The 25,794-nt window shown below is 57.4% G+C and overlaps 1 protein-coding gene across 1 annotated transcript; it reads right to left on the bottom strand.

Annotated features, from left to right (window-relative positions):
- Window positions 1-8,109: 8,109 nt before the first annotated feature.
- On the bottom strand, window positions 8,110-25,544 carry GNA11 (G protein subunit alpha 11). The gene is made up of 7 exons (XM_052642990.1): window positions 25,395-25,544; window positions 16,065-16,249; window positions 13,773-13,927; window positions 13,088-13,216; window positions 11,285-11,414; window positions 11,050-11,203; window positions 8,110-10,327 (listed from the first exon to the last, which is right to left on the bottom strand). Exons 1-7 carry the CDS (start codon window positions 25,528-25,530, stop codon window positions 10,137-10,139), a joined length of 1,080 nt encoding a protein of 359 aa, XP_052498950.1. The 5' UTR covers window positions 25,531-25,544; the 3' UTR covers window positions 8,110-10,136.
- Between the last annotated feature and the right edge of the window lie 250 nt (window positions 25,545-25,794).

Here is a 25,794-nt window from a genome sequence, read left to right on the forward strand (position 1 = left end):
CCCCCATCCTGATATTTTTTTAAAAGAACATCCAAGGCCCAGGGGCACATACTGCTTTAAGCACTTTAGTGTATTAGGGGAAGCGGGTTTCACGCAGACAGCGCCCCAAGTTCATTTCAGCCCCCTGCACAGATGGGCACATGGAGGCACAACCAGGCCTGACTCCCGGGGGAGGCTCTCCCACCCGTGGGGCCCCAGGGTTTCAATGCAGAGCAGGCAGCTTTAGAGCCAGGGCCATTCATTCTCCCTGCAAACTTGTATGTGGTGCCTCCTATGTGGCAGGCAGTCTGCGCAAAGATGGGACTGAAACGTCAAACGCCCCCCTACCTCCCTGTGTGATACCCTTGACAGACAAAGAAATACCTTAAATATATGTATATCCAAGCCTATCAGATGGTGATAAAGTGTATGTGAGAGGAAAATAAAGCCCAGGGAGAGGATGGGAGATGTAGTGGGGCTCATTTGTGTCTTGAAACGTGGGGCAGGGGAGCCAAAGAAGGTCACTCTGACAAGAGGACCTTTGGGACCAGGACGAGAAGCTGGACAGGGAGCCTGGCCATAGTGAGAATCTCGGCAGTGGAAGCTGCTCCCAAAAAAGCCAAGAAGTCACCATGCCAGGTCTCCAGAAGTAGAGGGGGACCAGAGGGTGAATTGTGGCTGGTCCCCCACTGACTGCCTCCAATCTGGTAAGAACTTTGCTGTGTTTGGGAGCAGAATGCTCTTGGAGAGGTTCTAGAAACTTCTAGAAAGTTCCCAAACACCCCTCTCCCCAGAGATACACAGAATCCTGCAGCCTCCGGGCCCCTCCCAAAGGTGCTGGTGAGACCCAGATAGGGTATGTGTTGCACTTGGGACACACAGCCGCAACCGTCTCCCTCCACCACGCCCTAGCCACGACCGGTGTGGTTTTCTTGCTGTTGATTCATAACGACTGGCAGATGGGAAGTTCGATAGGGGCCCCCTTGGGTCACTGGGGCCCGGCAGGCGCTGCCCTGCCCACCCCCATCCCCGCCCCCTGACCGGATGGCTGTGGGGAGAGGATGTTCCCTGGGGCCTCGAGGTCTGGGTAACTTCCCGCTCCCAGGCAGGTGAAGAAAAACAGAAATAAGTCTGGGCCGTGCAGAGCTGGGCAGAGAGAACAGAGATGACCAGCTTGGCAAAACTGAGAAGCCAGGCTGAGTCACGGGATGGAGAGCAGATGGTGGGGTGAGGCTGGGAGTCCCTGGGGCCACCCTGCTGACTATTTCCCAAAGGATACCAGGCCTTTAGCACGTGACATGGGGCCAGGGAGGTAGGCACTGGTCTAGTACTTTCCTTGGCTCCCGCTGACCTCCTGAGAAAAAACAAGCAGTGCCTTGTTCCTTTTCCTCCAGGGCCCAGACTCTGTGAATTTCTCTAGCCTCACAGCACATCTTCTCAGTTCCCCAAACAGGAAAGTGTTGCTTCCTCCCTTCCAGGCGGGATGCCTGTCACCTATTAATTGATGCAGGAAAAACAGGGTGAGCTCTGTGCATACACACAAACATGGGCTTCCCTGGCAGTTCAGTGGTTAAGACTCCACATTTCCAAAGCAGAGGATGGTGGGTTTTGGCCCCTGGTTAGGGAACTAAGATACCACGGGGCTGCCAAATAATACTAATATAAATAATAATAATTCTTTAAATGCAAACACACATGGAAAACACAGAAAACATCAACATATATTAATCTAATTATTTCCTGTGAAACCAACACACACGTGATCCCCACCCTGGCCAAGATTCAGGGTGTCATCAGCCCCCTGAGGGCCCCCACATGCTCTTTCAAACATGAACAACCTCCCACCTTCTCCTCTGGCCAGGTAATCAGCACTACAGCGATTTCTATGGTGCTTCTGTGTTTAGGGGGTACATTTTGGTTACAAGATTTATTTTGTTTTTCATTTTTTAAATTTATGTGGCTTGGTAGGCACTTTCTTTGGTGCAGGGTTCTAAGTTTTAACAAATGTACAGTTGACAGAACATGGTTCTGCTACCTGAAGAACCTCCTCCAGATACTGCTTCGTAGGCAGATCCTCACCCAAGCCCTCACCCCTGGACACCGTGGATCTGCTTTTTTTGTTGCTATGGTTTTTTGAAACTTTTTATTTATTTTTATTTATTTGGCTGTACCAGGGTCACAGTTGCAGAATGTGGGATCTATTTCCTTGACCAGGGATCAAACTCAGGTCCCCTGCATTGGGAGTGCGTCTTAGCCACTGGACCACCAGGGAAGTCCCCATTTTTGTAAAAATCTTTTTGAGAACGTCATATAAACAGAAGCATACATTGTGTAGCTTTTGAGATTGGCTTCTCTCACTTAGCATCTGAGACCTGTCCATGCAGTTAGGCGTGTCAGGAGCCCTTTCCTTTGGACTGTCCAGTACTTTCCCTTTGTGTGGGCTCATCACCCTTTATCCGTTCACCTGTAGAGGGCCATCTGAGTTGCTCCCAGTTTAGGGCGATCATGAACAGTGCTGCTAGAAACATATTTATATAAATATCACCAGTGTTCATTTCTCCAGGATAAATTCTTAGAAGCAGGCTGCTTGAGTTATAAGGTAATTGTAGGTGTAACTTTGTAAGAAATGGCTGGTTTTCCAATGTGGCTGTGCTGTTTTTCATCCCCACCGCCAATACCTGAGAGTTCCTGTTTTTCCACATCTTCATCAGCACTGGGTATTGTCCTATTTTTTTATTTTTTATTTTAGGCATTCTAAGATGCTTTATTTTCTTGGACTCCAAAATCACTGCAGATAGTGACTGCAGCCACAAAATTAAAAGACCCTTGCTCCTTGGAAGAAAAGCTATGATCAACCTCAACAGCATATTAAAAAGCAGAGACATTACTTTGCCAACAAAGGTCCATATAGTCAAAGCTTTGGTTTTTCCACTAGTCACGTATGGATGTGAGAGTTGGACCATAAAGAAGGCTGAATACCGAAGAATTTATGCTTTTGAGCTGTGTGTGGTGCTGGAGAAGACTCTTGAGAGTCCCTTGGACTGCAAGGGACTCAAACCAGTCAATCCGAAAGGAAATCAATCCTGAATATTCATTAGAAGTATTGATGCTGAAACTGAAGCTCCAATATTTTGGCCACCTGATGCAAAGAGCTGATTCATTAGAAAAGACCTTGATGCTGGGAAAGATTGAAGGCAGGAGGAGAAGGGGACGACAGAGGATGAGATGGTTGAATGGCATCACCAACTCAATGGACATGAGTTTGAGGAAGCTCCGGGAGACGGTGAAGAACAGGGACGCCTGGCATGCTGAAGTCCATAGGGTCACAAAGAGTTGGACACGACTGAGCTACTGAACAACAGCAAAGATGCATGTAATGGTACCTCATTGTGAATTTTAATCTGTGTCTCCCTGATCAGCTGACAGTGTTGAACATCTTTGAATGTATTTATGTGCCATCCATGAATCTTTTTTGGTGAAGTGTCTGTTCAAATATTTTGCCATTTCTTTTAGTGGGCTTGTTTTCCTATTATTATGTCTTGAGAATTCTTTATATATTCTGGATACAAGTCATTTTATGGGGTCTGGGGTTTGAAATTATTTTTTCAGCTTGTGGTTTGGCTTTTCATTCGCTTAGCTGTGTCCTCGGGGCTTCATTTTGATGATGCTCAATTTATCAGCTTTTCCCCTCTTCATAGGTCATGCTTTCACTGGTCGTGAAGAACCCTTTGCCAGACCCAAGGCCACAAAGAAGTTCTCTTTCGTGTGTGTGTTTAGTCGCTCAGTCGTGTCCGAAACTTGGAGGCCCTATTATTTATGTATGTATTTGGCTGTGGTGGGCCTTAGTTGCACACACTGAATCTGTTTTCAGTTGTGGGATGTGAACTCTTAGTTGTAGCATGTGGAATCAAATTCCCTGACTAGGGCTTGAACCTGGGCACCCTGCATTGGGAACGCAGTCTTAGCCAGTGGACCACCAGGGGAGTCCCAAGCAGTTCTCTGTTTTCTTCTAAGAGTTTTATTGTTTTACATGTCACATTTAGACCTATGATCCTCTTGTGTTCCTTTTTGTTTAGGTAGAGGGTTTTTTTTATTTGTTTTGTTTGTTTCTGCATAAGATATCCTGTTTTTCCAGCACCATTTGCTGAAAAGACAGTCCTTTCTCTGTTGAACTGCCTTTGTATCTTTGCTCCAAATCATTTCACCATATTTTTTGTGTCTGTTTGGTTGATGGTATTGTTTAGATCTCTATTCTTGCTAATATCCTGTCTGCTTGTTTTGCCGATCACCAAGAGATGACTGTAGAAGTTTTGAAGTGTAATTGTGACTTTCTCTGCTTTTCCTTTCAGCCATATCATATTTTGCTTCATCTATTTCATGCAGACACATTTAGGATTATTATGGCCTCTTGCTGAGCTGATTGTCTTGTGATTCCCTTTTGTAATGTCCCTTTATACTTCTTTGCTTTCTTTATTTACAATCGTATTAAGTGACTCTAAAAATTGTGTTCTTTTTCTGTCATTTTTGAACGTTTTGCAAATTATCTATCACTCAACATTTTGTTTGTGTCATAAATCATATGATTACCTGTGGTTGAAATTCATTAATTCTCACTTCTATAGACTATACCGTTGGGTGAACATCCCATCATCCATGTATATATCCTTTCAGTCAGCATTTTCTATATATATATTTTAAAGTGAGCTATAATTGATACATAACATATGCGCTTCAGCTGTACAACATAATTATTCTGCATTTGTATATATTGTGAAATGGTCACCACAGTAACTCTAGTTACCATCCATCGGCACATGGAGTGGTTATTTTTCTTGTGATGAGAACCTTTAAGACCGACTCTCTCAGACACTTTCAAAGTACAATACAGTTTTGTGTGGGTTTTTGTCCACCCTGAAGTGTGGCACGTGGGATCTAGTTCCCAGGCTAGGGATTGAACACATGCTCCTTGCTTTGGGAGCTCAGAGTCTTAACCTCTGCACCCCCAGAGGAGTCCCAATACAGCATTATTAACTGTCATCACCATGCTGGGCTAGTCATCTATTCTAGTGTCGATGGGCATTTGGGGCATTTGGGGCTGTAATGAGAGGGGTCACAAAGAGTCGGACATGACTGAGTGACTGAACTGAACTGAACTGAACTGAACTGAATGCTATAAATGCATAGTCTCTCCTTTCTTTAAAAACGAGCCACTCCCTTCAAGTGCTGTTCATTCAATATTAAAAATGTCCTTCTCTAGAAGTCCAGTGGTCAAGATTTTGCATTCCGCTGGAGAGAGTGCAGGTTTGATCCTTGGCAGGGGAGCTAAGATTCCACATGCCTCCTGGCCAAAAAACAGAAAACAGAAGCAATATTGTAACAAATTCTATAAAGATTCTTCATTAAGAAAATCTTAAAAATAAGTCCTTTCTGTTTAATGAGGATGTTTACATAGCTTCAAAGTACCTGGCGCTCCTCAGATGATGGGAGACCACAGCGGGGTCCCTCCCTGGCCATTGCGTTGGCCACACACCCCGCCCCCCACCAGGGTTATCCCAAGCCTGGGCTACAAAGGCCCACCTTCTCCCTTTATTAGCTGATGAATCACAGATTTGATTCCACTTCTGCGATATACCCAAAGCAGGGTCTGAACCAGGTCCTTACCCAAGTCCACCGCAGCCAAAAGAAGAAAGCACCGGGAACCCCTCCCTGGCCACCTGGTGGGTTGTCCAAAGGTTTTCCGTCTTGAAAGCCCCCTGGTTTTGTAAGGACCCTGCGTTTTCACTTTGCACCGGGTCGTGTCTAGTGCCCGGGCCCGGGGGCACCGCCTGCCGTCAGGGCAAGGGCCCAGCTGCTCAGTTTCCCTGTTGGAACCGGAATGCGGAGAGTACATTCCCGGCAGGTGCGCGTTGGAGCCTGCAGGTGGCGGGCTGCTGGGCGCGGAAAGCCGGCGAGCGGCACCTGCCGGCGGAGGAAGGCATAACAGCCAGGTGCTCCAGCAGCGTCTGTGGGCCCCCTCCCCGCCCCCACCTCCTAAATCCCTCTCCTTTCCTCTGCCTCCATCACGTCCTGCCTGGTCTAGAGCGGTCCCCTCCATCCAAGTTCCGGGTTCCGCCCTCATCCCCTCAGTCTCTCCTCTGTGCAATAGCGACCAGAAGGCGCGCCTGAGCACTGAGTCAGGCCCGCCCCCTCCTCTGCCCGCAGCCATCCAGGGACCCACCTCCCTCGGGGTAAGAGCCCAGTTCCTCCCTTGGCCCACGAGCCCCTGCACGACCTGCCCGTGCCCTCCCTGCCTTCCCTTCCTCCTTCTCTTTCCCTCCTTACTCTGCTGCAAGCAGGCCTCCTCGCTGTTCTTCCAGCAGCCAGGCACAGTCCTGCCCCAGGGCCTTTGTACTGGGCTGTGCTCTTTGCCTGGAAAGCCCTTCACTGGGACTTCCCAGGTAGCTCCGCTGGTACAGAATCCGCCTGCAATGCAGGAGACCCCGGTTCCATTCCTGGGTCAGGAAGTTCCCCTGGAGAAGAACATGCATCCCACTCCAGTATTCTTGCCTGGAGAATTCCCATGGACAGAGGAGACTGGCGGGTTACAGTCCATGGACTCACAAAGAGTTGGACACACTGAGCAGCTAAACACAAGCACAGATCCCTTCACATCTTCCAACATATTATTCACATGCCACCTCCTCAGAAAGGCCTTTGCTGAACACCCTGTCTGAAATGGCCACTGTTGCTTCCCATGCTTTTCCTGGCTGTTTGTTCACAGATTGAGTCGTGGTGATAAACGCTGTTCTCCTCCCTGTATACGCAGTGCCTAGGACAGACAGTGCCTGGCACACACAGGTCTTCAAGGCATTTCCATTCCACTGATGAGTGAGTAAATAAAACTGGAGGATGATGTGGAGAAGTGGGAATCGGGTGAACGGCTGGTGGGAACATGAAAATAAGGTAGCTGCTGTGGAAACAGTCTGGTGGTTCCTCAAATGGTTGACTGTCACATCACGGTGTGACCCAGCAGTTCCACTTCTCTTTACACCCAGTAAGACGGAAAGCCGTCTCGAAGAGGCACCTGCACACCGGTGCTCTCAGAGGCATGATTCACGGCAGTCAGAGGCGGAACATGCCTAGCGTCCACTGACAGGCAGATAATGGATAACACGGTGTGGCCCAACCACACCACTGGAATGATTCAGCCTTAAAAAGGAAGGTTCTGACACCTGCTACACCATGGATGAACCTGGAGGACATGATGTGCAGGGAGAGAAGCTACACACAGAAAGACAAACTCTGATTCCACTCAGGGGAGATCCCTACAGGTAGACTCCATAGAAAATACGGTGGTGGGGGCTGGGGGCTGGGGAAGAGGTGGGGAGTTATTGCTTAACAGGGACGGAGTTTCTGCTTGAAGTGATGAAAAGGTTTTGGAGACCGTTAGTGCTGCTGGTTGAACAACATTGCCAATGAAATTAATGTCAGTGAATTGTACATTTAAAAATGGTGAAGAGGGGCTTCCCAGATAGCTTGGTAGTAAAAAATCTGCCAGCCAAAACAGGAGATGCAGGTTCAATCCCTGTGTCGGGAAGATCCCCTAGAGGAGGAAATGGCAACCCACTCCAGGATTCTTGCCTGGAAAATCCCATGGACAGAGGAGCCTGGTGGGCTACGGTCCATAGGGTTGCAGAGTCGAACACACTAGGCATGCATGCACGACCTGATCGTATAACAAGACCTATTGCTAATGACCCATTGGAACACAAATAAAATCTGATTTTTAAAATTGTAAAGATGGTAAGTTATATGTGTATTTACCACAATATATGTATTTTTTAAATTTTTAAACCAAAAAATACTGAGAGATGGGAAGGAGATTACTGGCCCAACATCTTGGTTTACACAACTGGGTTGGGGAGGGGCACATATTTCCAAGAGCATCCATGAACGGCCAACCGGGCCCAGGGAAGGAGGCACACCTCAGGCAGCCAGGCTGTGGTTCCAGAGCTGAGACCCCAACCTAAATGTGACAAGACCCCTCCCAGCCGCATGGGAATCCGGTGACACCCTGGGGGCCTCAGGGCTCCTCTGCTGCACACCCCTCCTCAGCCACCAACAGGAAATAAGCCAGAGGGGGGCCACGTGTTTAGGAACAAAATTTATTCCAATTTAAAACAGAATTCATTTCAGGAGAAAGGTATGAAAAGTCAATTTCCACCAGCTCTCTCTTGATTAAGGGGTGTGGGCCCCAATGCGGACGCGCTGCCTGGACATGGTCGGCTCCAGCAGCCCCGGGAGGCCGGCACTGAGCTGACCACCCGCCCCTCAGCCCGCACGGAAGATACATGCATCTCAAATGACAAAAGGTTTAAAAACAGCATCTTTATATAATATTCTTTTTTAAATAGATTAAGGTTTAAATTGTCTGAAATCAGTATTGTTTAATATACAAGCAGGCGAGGTTGCCCCCGCCGGCCGCAGGGCTCCTCACGCCGCTGGGGCGTTGGCACTCGGAGGGCAGTTCTGCTGGGTGATGTGACATGGGGGTAGGGGCTGGCACTCAGGGATGCACCGCAGAGGTGAAGTTCATACTGGGGACGAGGAGGGCCTAAAACCTGCCACCCCATTCTCCCGGCACGGAGGTGGGGCCAAGTTGGCGGGGTCCCAGTGGGCCAGACGGGGAGGTTTGGCACTGCGGGGCCGGGCCTGCCCTGGGATATTGGCACACTGACCTCTCGGGAAGTTAATACTCTGGGTGCACGTCGCCCACCCCGCCTTCCCCTCAAGAACCCGATCCAGTTCCCTGTGTGATGTGGGACTGCGGGAGCCCACCACCAGCGGCACCACCTGTCCCCCCCAGTACACATCAGGGCTAGGGTACAAACCCCACATGTGGACACATGGCACAAAAGAGGGCCCTTCCGGTGATGACACCAGGGGAGAACAGGCCAGGAAGTGTGCCCCCCATCCCACCCCAGGCCCCGCCTATCAGGAGTGCAGGGGTGGGGTGGGCTGCCACGGTGGGGGTGGAGCCGGGACCGGGCTAGGCGGAGCTGGTTTGCCTTCTCCCATCATTCCTCTGCAGGGATCCAGGACCGCCCAAGTGCTCAGGTGTAGGGCCCAGGTGCGCTGGGCAGGTGCGAGCCCCACCAGTGGGCCACTCTCTGCACCTTGGAGCAAGAAGCCAAGCACACAAAACCAACCACCGCAGCCTTTGGTCCATGCCTTCTCCCAGAAACCCACCCTCAGGCCCTCTGGGAGGTACCTCTGTGCCTGGCCATGGCCGTGGCTGTGAGCAGGCCGAGGGCCCACCTCCGGCTGCCACGAGCCCGAGGTCTTGGTTCTGGGCAAGGTGCAGGGCAGTGGGCACCGCCCTGACGGCCATGGACCTGCCAGGCGACCCTCCCTCTCTCTCTGCCTCCAGGGGACAGACCTGAGAAGATTCTGAAAAAGTCCCCACCGCACCCCCACTGCTTCCGAAACGGCCACAAAATACAACAAAATAAAGAGCGACTCTGGGTCCCTGTGGGCCCCTCAGTGTTGGGGTTGGCTCTGGAGCCCAGGAGCGCTCCCAAGCCCCCCTCCCCGCAACCCTGACCAGAGAACCCGACGCACCTGGGCTCCCACCCCCGGGCTCCCACCAAAGGCAGGACTGCCAGAGGCCCTGGGCTGCAGTTTTGTTTCCTCAAAAAAAGAAAAAGAAAAAAAAAATGGTTAGGCACTTCCCAGGGCGGGCAGCGGGGGGCGCCACCCACCCCCACTTCTTGGAGTCCGGTGCAGAAACAGGGCGACTGTGGTGAGGGTGTCAATAACTTAACACGGGAGGAAAGAGAAGCCCAGCCACTGCGTCTCCGCGGCTCCGAGATCAAGGGGAAACCGGCCATGTCCTGCGACCCGGCGCCGCTGCTGGTGCCGGGTCTCCTCTCTGCCTGTCTGCTGTGGGTTCTCTTTTTTTTTTCTTTTTTTTTTTTTTTTAGAAAAAAGCAAGCCACAAGTCAAGGCCAGAAAAAGGCGGCCTCTGCCACTGACAAAGACGAGAAGGTGCACGAGGTGTGTAGGAAGAGAGGTGTACGTCCCCTGATAACTGTGAAATAAAAACCATTTGTTTAAAAATATGAAACCCCGACTCGTGGGGCGGCTGGCGACCGGCAGGCGGCTGGCGGGAGTCCCAGTCACACCAGGTTATACTCCTTCAGGTTGAGCTGCAGGATGGTGTCCTTGACAGCGGCGAAGACGAAACGGATATTCTCAGTGTCGGTGGCGCAGGTGAAGTGCGAGTAGATGATCTTGTCGCTGTCGGGGTTCAGGTCCACGAACATCTTCAGGATGAACTCCCGGGCGGCCTGTGCGTCCCGCTGGGGGCCTGGTAGGGGCGGGGCAGGGTGGGGTGAGCCGGGGTGGGGGAGGCTCTGGGAAGAGGTCCCTGTCCTGGCCTGGGGTCGGCCCCTCCTCACCTAACCCCTCACTCATCTCCACCCGCCTCCTCTCCCCACCTCCCTCACCTCTGTGGATTCGGCCCACAGCACACCCCACGCTAGGGCACGTGTCAATAATGCACCTCCAACTACATCCCTGGCTCCCACACTCCAGAGCCTCCTGTGCTCACCCACCACCCACCCCAGCCCGGAGCCCACACTTCCGGCCCCACCCAGGCTCCTGGCTCCACAGGCAGCATCTCGGGGGACATGCCTGGAACATCTGTGACACTCCTTCCTTCCCCGCCACCAGCCAAGGTGGGAGTGGTGGAGCTCTGACCACTCCCCAGACCTCCAGGGGTCTCCAGGTGGGAGGTGGGGATGGTCCTGGGTCCACCTGCATCTCCAGTGCCCCCCACCTCCCAGTGCCCAAGCCTGGGGAGGCAGGGGACACACCAGTGAGCGGTGACTGCAGGGCACCCCCTCCCGCAGACACTCCCCTGGGGGACACCAAGGTCTCCCACCCTCCAGGGTCCCAGGAGGCACCCGTGAAGCTTAGCCACACTAACTGTGCTGTGGCCTCCCTACGGCCTCTGGAAGCACCCGCCCTGCACCACAGACCAGGACACCAAGGCCCAGAGGGTAAGGGATGGCTGGCGGGGCACCTCACCGTCAAACTCCGGGAAGTAGTCCACCAGGTGGGAGTGGAGGATCTTGTCCTCCAGCAGGTCCTTCTTGTTGAGGAAGAGGATGACAGATGAGTTCTGGAACCAGGGGTAGGTGACGATGGTCCTGAACAGCGCCTTGCTCTCCTCCATGCGGTTCTGCGGGGAGGGTGGTAGGTTGGCATCAGGCCCCCCAAAAGGGCCTGTGGCCCACATCCCCAGGCTCAGCGCGGGCCTCACCTCGTTGTCTGACTCCACCAGCACTTGGTCGTACTCACTAAGGGCCACAAGGAACATGATGGACGTCACGTTCTCAAAGCAGTGAATCCACTTCCTCCGCTCGGACCTCTGGCCCCCCACGTCCACCATCCTGCACAGCGGGACACACAGGCTCAGTACTAGGTTGCAGAAGACACTGCCCCCACAGCAAACCCTGTCTCCCCCAGGACGGCTGCATTGGCTAGAGCCACGAGGACCCCCTGATGGCATCGGAGCCCGTCCCTCAGTCATCTGTCACAGGCAGCAGAGACCATCAAACACTGGAATTCCCAGCCACAGCAAGAGCTAGCCCGCTGCTTCTCTGCAGAGGCTCAGGGACACTGACTCTGATACCGGCGGGGTGAAGGCAAGGGTTGGGGTGGGGACATGCTGTGACCGGTGACAGGTCTCTCTTCCTACTTGTGAGTTTCCTAAGTTTTCTATGACAAGGAAACACTACTTTTAAAGCGGACAGTGAGGACAGCGGCCTGAGAGGGCGGGGAAGGGCCAGGGGGCAGCTCCAGACAAAGGCCACAGCAGGTGCAAGGTGGGGGCCAAAATGAGGCAGTGTGATGACTACCCGGGATGTGGGGTTTGGGAGGAGGCGTGCCACAGGCCCCATCTGTGCCCTGTGGGGCTCTGCCATCCCAGACTCTATCAAGAATCTGAAAGAGACCAAAATGCTGAACTCTCACCAGAAAATGTACCCTCAGGCATGGGTAGGGTGATGCCTACAACTTCTGAGGGCCATCAGGGGCTCTGATGGTGAAAAAGGGTGAAGGGGGCAGGCAGGGGGACCTGAGGTTCTCTCCCTGTCCCAGGAGCCTTCGCCTGAGCAGTAGGGTCCCAGGGGGCAGAGTTGGGTCTCCAGCCAGAGAGCACCTCAAGGTTAACCTGACAGAGTTGGCTGGCACTTCCAGGTGCAGGGCAGCATCTGCCAGCAGCGTTGTCTCTGGGCCCCGAACTGGGGTGGGCTCGCCCAGCAGAGGGGACCCTGTGAGGTGGTGGTGGGGAGGGAGGGCTCGCAGCCACAGCCGCCTCCCCCAGGAGACTGGGCCCTGGTTACGGTTGTACAGCCTCATCTGGGAGTGGGGTCCCCTGCAGGCATCACCGGTTAGGACACAGTCACCCCAGAGCAGGGCCCTGAACCCAGGGACTGGTGGTGTCACCATAAGAGGGAAATGCGGGCAGACATGGGAAGGAGCCACATGATAACGGCAGGGAGACAGGGCGATGTGGCTACGAGCCAGGGAATGCCGCAGGCAGCCAGCACCGCCAGAGCCAGGAGGGGCGAGGCAGGTGACTCCCACGCCCTCGGGGGTCCCAGCCCTGCTGCCACCTTGACCCCAGACAGCTGGTCTGCAGAGCTGGGAGAGGACACATTTCTATGGTGTAAGTTGCCCATCTGTGGTCATCTGTTATGGCTGTCCCAGGAGACACGCTTGGCTTTGCCGCTTGGCAGCTCTGGACAAGCTATGATCTCATGGAGTGGCAGGGCCTGTCCTTGGCGACAGCCCTGAGTCCACTCTGGCCACACAGCCTGCAGGACAGGGTTGCTGAGGGGCCTTCAGGTCGTTCCACAGCCCAGAGCACCCCTGCTCTGGCCCGGACTCCAAGAGCCCCCCACCCACCTGCAGGCACCCACATCCTCCTCCATCTGAAGCCATGCTCCCCAGGCCGCCTCCGTTCAGCCCCTGAACGCCATGAGGCCCTGGCTCCCTGGGAAACCTGGGGACAGCCCCAGATGACAACCCCTCACTGGCGGCGCCCCCGGAACCCGGGCACCTGAAGATGATGTTCTCCAGGTCGAAGGGGTACTCGATGATGCCCGTGGTGGGCACGCGCACCCGCAGCACGTCCTGCTGGGTGGGCAGGTAGCCTGAGGTGGCAATGCGGTCCACGTCCGTCAGGTAGCTGCAACACAGCAGGGGGTGGGCTCAGGCAGGCTGGAGGGGCCTCCCGCTACCCCTGTGGTCTCCCTCGACTGCCCTGGGCCCCTGAGTGGCTGGGAGGGGCCGAAGCAGCCCAAGTACTTGGGACAGAATGGACAGGGACGAAATGAGGCCGCAGGGAAGGTGTGGGATAGAGCCCCGTCGGCTCTGGGAGTCAGCTATCAGGGCTGGGGATGGAGTAGGAGTTCCAAGAGAGACTGTGGGCTGGAGGGGTAGCTTTTCAAAACCAGGCCTACTCCTTTGGAACAGTTTTAGCTACACAGAAAAGGGGCAGAGACAACAGAAGCCCCTGCAGATGCCCGCCTCCCTGGGTGAATCGTCCACATCTCTCTCAGCTGAAGAGCAGCATGCAGACAGCGTCACCCAACATCTTGTCCACTCCCCTCCGCTGTCCCCAGGCACTGCCCTAGCCCCACTCACTACTTGGTGAGGTCCAAGAGCTGGTACTCACACTCCCCACCCCGTCCACACCCCCACATCCCCTTTCCCAGCCTTCAGCACACCCCAGCCCCACTCACTACTTGGCGGAGTCTGAGAGCTGGTACTCGCGCCGGCGGTCATAGCACTCCTGGATGCCGGGGTCGTTCCACAGGGTCTTGATGGCGCTCACGTACCGGTGCTCGAAGGTCGTCACCTTTTCCACATCCACCTCCCGGATCAGGAGTGCGTTGGCCTGCAGGGGGAGGGGTAGGCAGGGGGGACACACAGTGCCAGTGACTGACTCAGAACCATCGACTTCCATTTCCCATGAACACAAATCAGAGCACAGTGACAGACAGTGACCGTTCCCCAGGGCCAGATCCCCAAAGCCAAACTCAGGACAGAAGCGGCTCCCAGGAGCAGGAATGCCACATGCCTCAGTGCCCAGATGCCCCCAAGGAGGGGACAGTAGGCTCTGAACAGGATGGAGGAACAAACACCGCAGAGCTCCCACGTTTCCAGGTCATAGGAGAGGAAACCAAGGCGGAGAGCTGCTGCTCTGACCCGGGAAGAATCTGCCCCATTTCCGGGCATACAGCTCTGGAAACCCTCAGGGTCTCTGTACTCGGTGCGCAGCTGGGACGGGGCTGGGGGCCAGAGCCACCTACCAAGGAGTGGAGGCTGGGTTCATCGAAGCGCCCGCTGACTCACCCCTCCAGGATGGAGCCTCCACACAGACCCTGGAGTACAGGGCTTGGAGACCGGCTCCTCAAGAACTGCTGCCCAGAGAACCACACATGTGTGCACCATACACACATGTACACACTGGTGCGCACACACACACACAACATGGGGCAGAAGGCTCTCAGGAGACCCCCCTTCCCCTTCAGCCCTGTGCTCAGGGTGGTCCAGTCACACTCAGCTGAGTGACTGGGGAGGAGACACAGTGGGATGGAGACCAGACAGGGAGTGAGGGGCCCCAGCCTGGGCTCTGGAACCCAAACCCTTGCCCTCCCGGTCACGGTGCCCAGCCTCCAGTTTCCCCTACAGCCATGTCCTTCAGCCCCTCCCACTTCTCAGCCTAAGCCTGGAGAAGCAACTCCAGCCCCAGAAAACCTGCCTGACTGTGGATGCACGGGGATCAGGGACCAGAGGTCTGTTCCTGCAGCCACACTGTCCCTGCCATGGATGACAGGTAAGTGAGCAGGCATAGCCTGTGCCGAGAAAGCTGCCATTTAGAGACAGGCCTCTATTCGCTGATCCCTGTTCCAGACTCTGCTGGACTTCATGACCAAAGGTGGACCTGGAGGGGCCTCGAGTGGAAGTGATCTTAGAAATCAGAGGGTGAGAGGCTCCAGCAGGCCCCCACACTGGGCCCCACAGCCAGGCTGGCCAGGCCCCCAACCCATCACTGGGCTTCTATGGTCCCTGACAACAGCAGGCATCAAGGCAGGAAGATGCCAACATCCAGTGAACTGGCTGTCTGAAGCCTCAAAGTGAAGGGATTAATGTAAATAAACCCTATGGGACATATGTGGAGTCTGGTGCCACTGTCAGCCTGGGCAACTCCTGGGGTTGAATGAGGAGTCCCTGAAAACAGACCCACAAAAGGAAAGCCAAGGGAGGCGGCCAGCAAGAGACCACTGTGATGCCCAACTAGGAGAACACCGCTCGGCCAGCTGGGGGGGCAGCCGCTCCAGAGGGCAGACCAACAGGGACCCTGGACTCCACACTCCACTGCTGGGGACACACCCAGGAGAACAAGGATGCACACACAACAGAAACTTGCACACGAACATCCCAGTGGCATGTCCGCAAGAGCCAGAAAGTAGAGACAACCTCGTGTCCCTCAACGGATGATGAATAAACAGCTGTGGTCCATCCACACACAGAGCATGACTCAGCCACAAAGAGAAGCCCTGGCACTCGCTACCATGTGGACGAACCCTGAGAACATGACGCTCAGCGAGAAAAGCAGACACACAACACACAGGGTGACTCCACCGATGGGAAACATCCAGAACAGGCCGATCCACACAGATACGGAGGTGGGTTCCTGGTTGTCAGGGGCTGGGGCAGGAGGATGGGAGGGGGGGATGGCGGTTGGTGCAGAGGGGTGACTGCTGATGGGGACATGGTTTCTTTCCGGTTTGATAAGTGTTCTGGAATTAGAGATAATGGTTGCACAATGCCATGAATATGTTAAAAATGAGTGAAATGCACACTTTAAGTGGATGACTTCATATGTAAATGTTCTCAGTAAAGTTGTTACAAAAGAAAGTAAGAGGAAGTGCCACTCTCTAGGGTCCCAAAGGTCCGATTCCGCACGCGGAAGGCCTGCTGGACAGGCTGTGAATGGCTGCAGGATGCACAGCAGCACCGGGCCTCACCTTGTTCTGCTCGTACTTGTAGAGGATCTTCAGGGTTTCCATGGCGCGGATCATGGCCTGCATGGCGGTGAAGATGTTCTGGTACACCAGTTTGGTGAAGCCCCGCTTGTCCTCCTCTGAGTAGCCCGCCCCGTGGATGATGCGCATCTGCTTGATGAACGTGCTCTTCCCGCTCTCGCCCGTGCCTGCAAACGGCCCAGTGAGACCCCAGCCCTGGAGCCCCACCCATGAGGGGGCGAGGCGGGGACACGCCTGGCCCGGCCCGCTGCTGTCCCTAGAATCAGGCGTCCTCCCCTGCACACCCACATCTACACGGGGAGCCAGGGAACCGAGCCTCTTAGGAGGTCAGGACGATGATGTGGGCAGGGACAGGAGGGGAGCAGCAGCTGCACCTGCAGCAACTGGGGTCTGAATCAACTCCGGCCGCAGCCAAGGAACCCAAGGCTGCAACAGTGAAGTTGGCCTCTCCCAGACGCCACCTGCTTAAATGCGGGTGGCTGCAGGTTCACTCCCAGGTCCCAAGCACCCCTGTATGGCAGCGTCCCACCAATCCCTAGCTGCTCCTCTTCCATGGCTTCCAACCAGAACAGCTTTCCTTCGGGGCATGAGTTTGGCATCTTGCGCACCTCAGGGAGGGGCGCTCAGAGGCTCTACCTCCTGAGAGCTGGGGATCAGAGTCAGCTGCAACCCCCCTGAGAGGGACCCCGGGGGCCTCTTCGTCCTCCCCTTCCTCACTCAGTGCACCGCGTGCGGGCGCCAGCCCCACCCGGCCCCACGGGCGCCAGCGCTCCCCAGGCCTCTCCTGCTTCAGCCCCTCACTGCCCTGTCACCTCTAAGCGGCAAACCCATCTCCCCACTTTCATTCACCCCTAAGTACAGCCACAGCAATTTTACATTTCAATGTGTCCAGGAATCTCTGTGACACTTCCCTCGCAGAGCTGGAGCCTGATCCCCCTTTCCAACCCACAGAACCAGACCAAGGACAGCCTGGCACTGCGAGACAGTCCCAGAGGGCACTGGGCTCCCTGGTCTCTCTGGGACTCTCTCAAGGGCTGGGGGGTAGCTCCGCAGGGGCCCACACAGACAGGAGCCATGTAAGGGGCCATGCCGGAACCCTCTCCTCAGAACCTGCCTATGGTTTTCGGCTACTAAGTTACAGGGTGATTTTATTGCACAGCAGGAGAGAACGCTACACCCTAAGGATGCACTGCCTCAATCCCTACTTGATGACAAATGCAGGTCCCACTACCCATGGACCAAAGGCCCAGGGCCCCCTTCTGGGGACTCAGAATCCCCCAGACTCACCCCAGCCCACCTGCCCAGGCTCATCCTCCTCACCCTGAGTGGCCTGTGCCCCTCACCCTGACTCGGGGGCCTGGGCTGCATGCTCTCCACATACTGTGGGGCTCACAGCCAACTGTGCCATGGGCAGGGGACAGGAGCCCCCCTGCGCTGGGACCGATCACCATGCTTGCGGGGGTCTCTCTCAGGTATCTGTTGCCCGCCTCCTTGCTCAGGCGGGTTCCTGGGGAAGAGACAGGTTCTGAGTGCCCCACAGTGACCACATTGTCCTGCAGCAGGAGGCCCTCCACCTGCGTCTGAATAATTGACTGCAGGAGGCCCCCTGGGGAGACCCGAGACTCAAGCTGGACAAAGCGGGAGCCTCATGCAGCCGCCCCTTCTAGGATATCCATCAAGGCCCTCGGTCCTTGTCTGGTTCTGTCTCCAAGTGGTGACTACCCCTATGCCACCCTTCGCCTTCCTATCTCTGCACAACACCAACCAGGGCCAGTTGCCCACTCCCACAAAGGCCCCCCAGTTCTGGAGCAGGAGAGGATGACCCCACACCTTCCCGAGAGATCCACGAACCATCATTGCACGGGGTAGGGTGGGGGAGGGCAGGAGGTGGTGGCACACAGGAGTACCATGTCCAGTGCGGTCTCCTCTGGACCAAGGTCCTCCCAGCACCGCTGCCATCGGGCTCATCACAGGTTCTATGAGCTGTGGAGCAGTCTCCTTGCCCCCACCCTCTTGATGCCCCTACCCTCAGTGAAACAACCATGGATGTTCCCCAACAGGGCCCAAGGTCCTCTGGGGGCAGGATCGCCAGGGTAAGAATCATTGGTTTTGATAAAATTCTACTGTAAAAAGATACATGCGCTGCTGGTCGTCTGGACGGGTTTCTCACTGGAAACACCAGACGGTGGCCACTCAAGCCCAAGCCCCTGCAGGCCGCAGGTCAGCCAAGGTGGAGAGGGCGGCCTCTTCTGTTGAGGCCCCTCAACTGCAGGACAGGCAAGTGAACCCCGTGCGTGCGAGGGTGCCAGGAGACCAGAGAGCGCTGCCTCTGAGGCAGACGTGGCCAGCATCTTCAGAACCAGCACCGGAGGAGTGAGCAGCCCCACAGTGCCCCCCAAGGGCAGTGCCAAGCACCAAGGCTCACACACACCTGCACACGGCCTGCACCCACAGCCAGGGACCGCGGGCAGGGAGTGACCACTAAGGAGCCCTGAATGCAGGCCAGAGAGCGGCCGAGTTCAACAGGGATGGCCAAGGGGCCGACACAGACACCGCCAGTGGGACACGCCCCAGCCGAGAAATGGAAGATGGACCCCAAGGAAGCTGGAAACACGATCAACCCTGGAGACACGGGGGGCCTGGATAGGGCATGTGGCCCAAATCCTGCCAGCGCAGAGAAGCCGCTGTGAAGACAGAGCCGTGATCCAGGCCAGGAGCAAAAGGCACTGGTGAGGTGACAGGGCGAGATGGCCTTGACTGGCAATCACGTCACAGTGCCTGTGCCGAGTCCAACACAGCTCAGGGCACATCTCAACTAAACCAGGTAGAACACAGCAAAAGGGACACCGCGGGACCAGAGTGGGACGTGGCAGCGTCACTTTGCCAGGAAGAACAGAGAAAAGCAAGGGGGCGGGGTGGGGGGGCGGTGGTGGCCACAGAGGCCCCCAGGGACAGCCCCACCAGTTAACGGTTGTGTCAGCCATGCTCAGGGCCAGCCCCTGCGGGAGCCTCCGCAGCAGGGCAGCAGCGTGAGGGGCGGGAGCCCACAGGCCTGAGCTTGGCCACAACTGTGCCCAGGAGGGGGAGGGAGGAAAGGGTCTGGGCGTCCCCTCCAGACACCCGTCTCCTGGGCCAACTCAGCCCACGTGCTGCCAACAGCCAGGCCCCAGTGCACCCAACCCAACATCTATCTGCGCAAAGAAGTCTCTGGGCGCAAGGCCCGCCTGGCCCTCACAGCTGGACCCGTCTGCTGGGGCTGATGCCCAGGTGTCCCAGGCAGCTCCAGCTCACCCCAGCTCTTTGTCAGTCCCTCCAGAAGATCTGGTCACTTGTGCCCTTCAGCTAAAAACCCTTCAACGGCTGCCTGCAGGGGGAAGAGCGAGGCCTCACAGCAAGACCGTGGAGAACCTGTGCTGGCCTCGTTCCAGCCCTACACCTGCACAGGGGACGCACAGGGCACCCACGGCCACAGCCCCCCGCTCCTGGCCATGCTCAGACCCCAGGCTTGCATCTGTGCATCCCTGGCCCCGCCAACAGGACAGGCCCAACGTTACATGAGGACTCGACCACCCATCGGGCCCTCCCCCGCCCAAACACCGCCCCAAATCTCTGCACAGAAACCCCAATTCATGTTTTCCAAGAAGCACTCCAGCACCCCCAACATCCCACCAGCTGAAGCCGGCTCCCTGAAGGCGGGGGTCTGCCTGCAGCCCCGCACCCCACGCCCCAGCCCAGGCCTGGCCCACAGAAGGCACCACACAAATTTTCCCTGAATGAACCAAAAGAACTTGGCCCCACCCGCGGTCTCGGCTCTGTCACACACCCCCCACCCCCTCGCCCCCACCCCGGGCCCTCTGCATCCCCAGTGGCTACCCTAAGAACACGTCAGCCCAGGCAAGGGAGGTCCTGGCTGTGGGGCCTGGCAGGGTCAGCCTGATGCAGCGGGCCCAGAGCCTGCAGGACGCCCTCTGGGCGCTCAGCGGCATCATCAGCCGCCCAGCCCAGTCGAGAGTGCCTGGAGAAGAGGAAGAAGAGCAGCCTGTCCTACGAGGGAGGGAGAAAGCTACGGCCTGCCTGCCAGGTCGGCCGAGATCTAAGACCTCGGATTAGGAGGAAGTGGGTCTGAGCCCGCAGCCACTCTGAGATGGGAAAGCTGGGGGCAGGGCCAGGGCTTGGAGGGCAGAAGGGAGGCGCTGGGCTGACCTCATCCCCGGGGCCTCTTGTGTGCAGCAGGTGGCCACTATCCAGCAAGAGAACATCAGCGTCAGAAGCTGGGGTTCAGGGCTGCCACCTGGCCGTTCCTAACCCCTGGACATGGGCAGTGAAGCCAGGAAGCCCAGGAGCCCTGGCGAGAACACTGCCGGATATCTGGGCTCCTGAAGACACAGCCAGAAATCCTGTGTCAACAGGTCTAAGATCAAAGAAGGACTCCAACCTCATGGACAAAAAAGCGCAGACTCCTCGTATATGTATTCAAGGACAGCACCTGCGTGCTCCCCTTGTCCCCACTGGCCTATTCATTCATTCATTCACTGGTAGGTCTATCACCCCACCTCCCAGGCACAGAGAGGTCACGCAGCTTCACTGAGGTCACACAGCTGGTAACTATCAGACCTCAACAGGCTCAGAGCTTCCAGCTTCATGTCAGTCTGTCTCCCCGTGGTGTGTCGGCCACCCAGGGAAGTGAGAGAATGCAGGAGCACCAGGAGGACAGTCGCAGGGCCTTGAAGACACCACAGCAGTGGTTTTGAGGCAGACAAAGGCCAGAGGGAGGACATGGGATGGGCCTCGGGACTCACCCCTTTATCTGACCTCCACACAGCGGCTGCTAAGCCGGCAGGGCCTTGTCCTGCCCAGGTGGCTCCAGATGCAGGACACCAGACCCCTCCAGGTCAGCCCTACTCGTCCCCACATGCTGGGTCCCAGTACAGCCCTTCCTGAAGTCTGACTCTCAGGAGTCAGGAGAACTGCTGTGAGTTCCCCCACCCCGCATACCCACTGAGGCTCAGGAGCGACGGGGCGACCCACCTCCCATTCAAACTTCCCCCTCCTCAGGCCTTGTGAGGGCTCTGACCTTCCAGCTCTGGGCCTGATCAAGGTCCATGAGCAAACCTCCATGGTGGGGGCTGGGATCAGAACAGGGCCTGGCTCTGAGGGCCAAGCTCCAGAGACCTCCCTGAGGGGCAGCGAGGCCTGCACAGCAGCAGCGGGACACCGGCCAGTGCAACACTGTGGATGGAAATGGGCGCAGAGGGTGCTTCCCATCCGACATATCGCTCCACCTGAACCCCCCATAGCCCTGCAGTCAGTGGGACACTGCCTTTCACAGAAGAGAAACCGAGGCTCAGGAGGCACCAGGGACCAAACCCCCTCCCAGGGGCACTTGGGCAAAGCATCAGGTAAGGAGGAGACAGCGCCTAGCACTGGCTCAGCACCACTGTGCACCAAGCACCTCGCAGGCATCATAGCCTTAGCCCCCAACAGACGGGCGTGGCAGGAGGCCCTCCACACCCGCTCGCAGGAGGCCTCAGGCAGGTAGGAACTGTGAGCTGTCCTGAGTCACCGTCTGTCCATGCCCTGGAGCAGAGGGCCACCAGCAGCGGCAACGGGCCTCTGAGCAGGAAGCCTCACATAACAGGAGAGATGTAAGGACGCCCAAGCCGGGGCACCCAGGCATCCCCATTCCACCTGCCTGGAGGAACTGTGTTCAATTGAGCAGAGCACCCAGCAAACGTCTCAGAGGCCTGCAGGGCTCTGTGCTGGCTGAGGGGTAGCAGCTCCTAGAGGCGGCACGTCGTGAGGGGAACAATGGGGACACCTTGGCAGCAACTGTCCAGGTGCCCTGCAGAGGAGAGACAGCGGCCACCTGGGAGACAAGGGGCTGTGGCATAGGGGCACAAATTCCTGCAGCCGGCAAGCCTGAGGCCGGGGTCCCAGTGCTGAGAAGCTGGAGTTCCACTAAAAAAATACCCCTGCACGTGGGCACCCCCAAAGCCCAAGGAGACGCCCTGGACACCATGGTGTCCCACCACGGACACCAGGCCAACAGGCCCATGGCTCCCTGTCCTGATAGGAGAGGAGCCCTGCGGGGACCAAAGAGGCGACTGCCCTGGGCTCCGCACATGCGTCCAGGCTCAGCCCAGACCAGACCTGCCCACCTAGGGCTGGACTTTGCCCCCACGACAGTGTGGGGCAGAGGAGGGATAAGTGGGCTCCCCTCCCTCCTGCCAGGGGTCCCTACTGCAGTCACTTCCAAACGCCCAGCCCCTAGCTCCGGAGCAGCAGTGACCACGGGGAGCAGCAGGGAGCAGGGCTCCACCACAAAAATCAGAAAGTGAAACCTCCTGTGGTTAAACATCCGAGCGGAGCACTTCCTCGGGGCTCTCAGCAGCTCAGCCGAGGCTTCTGGAGGCTGGGACGCATCTGTGTACAGGAGTCGGGGCCCAGGGACAAGCCTGGAGACAGCTTGGGGGCCCTGGGAAGGGAGAGTCCCACCCTCCCACGCAGCACACAGGGCACAGAGAGGCGTCCTGAAAGTGGGTCCAGGCTCCGGCACCTCCAGGGACAGCGCCTACCTAGCTCTTAAGCCCCTAAGACAAACTCTGAGGTGGGTTGTGAGGGATGGCTGCAAGGAGTGGCCCAGAGGCCCCAGAGGCGTCCAGCTCTCGGGGTCCATGGAGGACACACAAGGCCACCACCAATAGCCACGGCCACGTTCCACTCGTTCCTCAAAGCGGGGCAGGCACACCCTTCCCGCTGGGGCCACCACACCCCAGGCCGGATTCCGGGCCTTTCCACCGCCGCGGGCCGGACAGGAAGCCTGTGGAACTGACCGCCCTGCTTTATTTAGAAATCCCCGAGCCGCTCTGTTGCTCAGCTCCCAGGGCAGCGCTTCCCGCAGCAGGCCTCAGCTCTCTAGGGAAACCTGCTCTGAGGAGCAGAAACCTGGCCTAAGGGGTCTCCTCCATGAGTCTCCGCATTTGCCCCAAGAGGGGTCCCAGGAAGTGAAAGCCGGCCAGCCTGCCTGGGACCCCCGCCAGGAGCTTCTACCTGGGCCTCGGGTGTCTCTTGCAAAGCAGGAGAGCAACGCTGAGCCACGGGGACCTCAGTCTACCCTCTGCAGTGGCCCCCCACACCTGGGGGTCGCCTGTTCCCCACCACAGACAACTGTCCACAAGGACACGGCCAGGAGTAACAAGACCAACCAAACTGAATCATCACCCGCATTTGCAGACATACTGAGTGTTGAGTGCAAGCACATATGTGGCTTTGGACCATACAAACAAGAACAGTCACTTTTTAAGCATCCAGACACATGACAAAACAACCTACACCGATCACCACCGGCTCTGTCACACACACTGTACTCTGTGTACTGACACAGCGCAGAGATGATTCCAATAACACAAACAGGGGTGACCCTGCTCTCAGGCGACACAGGGCCAACGTCCAGGGGTGTCTGTGGTTGTCAGGACCTGGGGTGCTTCTGCTGTTGAGTGGGCGGGGCTGCTGTTCAGCATCACCACCCCACACCCCACCCCTCGCAGCACGTTCCCTGGACTTCTGCCTCACATTTACAGCCGCCCTCCTGGGGTCATTAACCTTCACCTTGGACCTGCAGGCACTCATCTTCCTATCTGCCCCGTGCCTAGGACTTAACAGCTTCCTGGGCGGGTGCAGACACCCCGTCCTGACCCTGGACACACTCCGATCCGCTTCAAGGCTCCTCAGCCCAGGCCCAGCGAGGGTGCAGGAGTATAGGCCGCCAACCCACATCCTGGAACCCCAAGTCAGTTCAGAGCCTGGGTGCACACAGGGCAGGCGGAAGCTCATGCAGCCCCCAAGTAAGGTCCTCGGCCTGGTAATGGTAATGTGCCATAACTTCCAAAACACCTCTGAATAAAGTCTAGCTCTACTGGCAAAAGCCAGCCTGCACCATGCTGTCCTCGCAGGTGCCACTTCTTTTGACTGCAGAGGTAAGTCCTCCAACAGCCCTTATTTGGGGTGACAACACTGTGTCAACCACCAGACCGACCAGGTCCCTGCAACAGGTGTGCCATGGGGAGACGGAGACTGGGAGACGGGTCTCCCTCAGGACGGGGAGGAGGACCAAGGCTCCCGCTAGGACTAAGGAGAGGGTCAAGGAGTCAGCCAGTTCTGAAAAGCTGCCCAGGTTCCTTCAGGGGCTCCACCCACCCCACCCCCAAGAAGAGAGGAAAGGCTGTTTTTTCCCCTTCGGGCTATACTCCACTGGGAAAGGAAGGGACACAGGTCTTCCTGGCAGAGGGAAGGGAGGTGGAGACCCACCTGAGGGAAAGGGGGGGCGGGGGGGATGGTGATGTGTGTGTGTATGTGTGTGGAGGAGGACAGGCCCTGTGTGCAGGGAACAGGGCTCCACCTGGTGGGAAGAGTCGAGAAGGGATCCCAGGAAGCAAGGGTGCGTCTGATGGATTACAGCCCAAAGGTCTGGTCCCAAACAGATGCTAGGGTCAGCAAGGGGGCACACCTGGTGGGGTAGAGACAGGGTCCAGCCCAGTGCAGGGAGGGGGCTGGTCTCATGAGAAGGGGCAGACCCTCGAGGGTTCTGGGGGCCAGGCCTGGAAGCAGAAGCTGTCCCTGCAGGGATCGGGGGTGGACAGCCAAGACAAAACTGATGCCAAAGGGTCCAAGGGACCCCAGCTGGGTAGTTGAGGCAGGGGCCCTGGCCTTGCAGGGACTGGGACCTGCCATGGGCAGCACTGGCACAGGCACACCCCGAGGGTCCAGGGCGTTGATGTGGACAGGAGAGGCAGAAACAGGCCCCTCTGACGTCAGGGGCTCAACTAGACACATGTGGAAGGGATGGGGTGGCCCAGAGACGGACAGCACAGGTAAGGAGGGTCTGACCCCAGACTCGGGCCCTGCACAGGTGGGTAGGCGCTGACGGCAGGCCCGGACCAGCAGCAGAAAGCACAGGTGGGTAGGCGCTGACCCCAGACCCGGCCCACAGCAGACAGCACAGGTGAGTAGGCGCTGACCCCAGATTCGGGATCGCAGCGGACAGCACAGGTAGGTAGGGGCTGACCCCAGACCCGGGCCCTGCAGAGGACTGCACAGGTGGGTAGGCGCTGACCCCAGACCCGGGCCCTGCAGAGGACTGCACAGGTGGGTAGGCGCTGACCCCAGACCCGGGCCCTGCAGAGGACTGCACAGGTGGGTAGGCGCTGACCCCGCGGGGGTCGACCCCGCCCTAGACAGCACGCAGGGCCGCCCCGCCCGCCCGCCTGCCCGCGCATCGCCGGCCGGGACCCCGCAGGCCCCGGCCCCACTCACCGAGCAGCAGCAGCTTGAGCTCGCGCCGGGCGTCGCGCTTGTCCCGCCGCAGCTGCTTCTCGATCTCGGCGTTGATCCGCTTAGACTCCTTCACCTCATCGCTCAGGCAACACGCCATCATGGACTCCAGAGTCATCGTCCCGGCCCCGGCCGCTCGCCGGCCGCCCCCGCCGCCGCCCCCCGGCCGGCCCGGCCCTGGTCCCGAGCCGCCCCGGCCGCGCCCGCCCGGCCCTCGGCGCTCGGCCCCCGGGCCGGCGGTCCGCCTCGGCCGCCTCCGAGCGCCGATCCCCTTCGGCCGCTGGTCCCGCCCGGGCGCCCTCCAACCGCGCCGCCACCGCCACTACCGCCGCCGCCGCCGCCGCCGCCAACCGCAGCCGCCGCGACCGAGCGACAGCGCCTC

This window comes from Budorcas taxicolor, chromosome 7 (assembly GCF_023091745.1).
Source record: "Budorcas taxicolor isolate Tak-1 chromosome 7, Takin1.1, whole genome shotgun sequence".
NCBI classification, from domain to species: Eukaryota; Metazoa; Chordata; class Mammalia; order Artiodactyla; family Bovidae; genus Budorcas; species Budorcas taxicolor.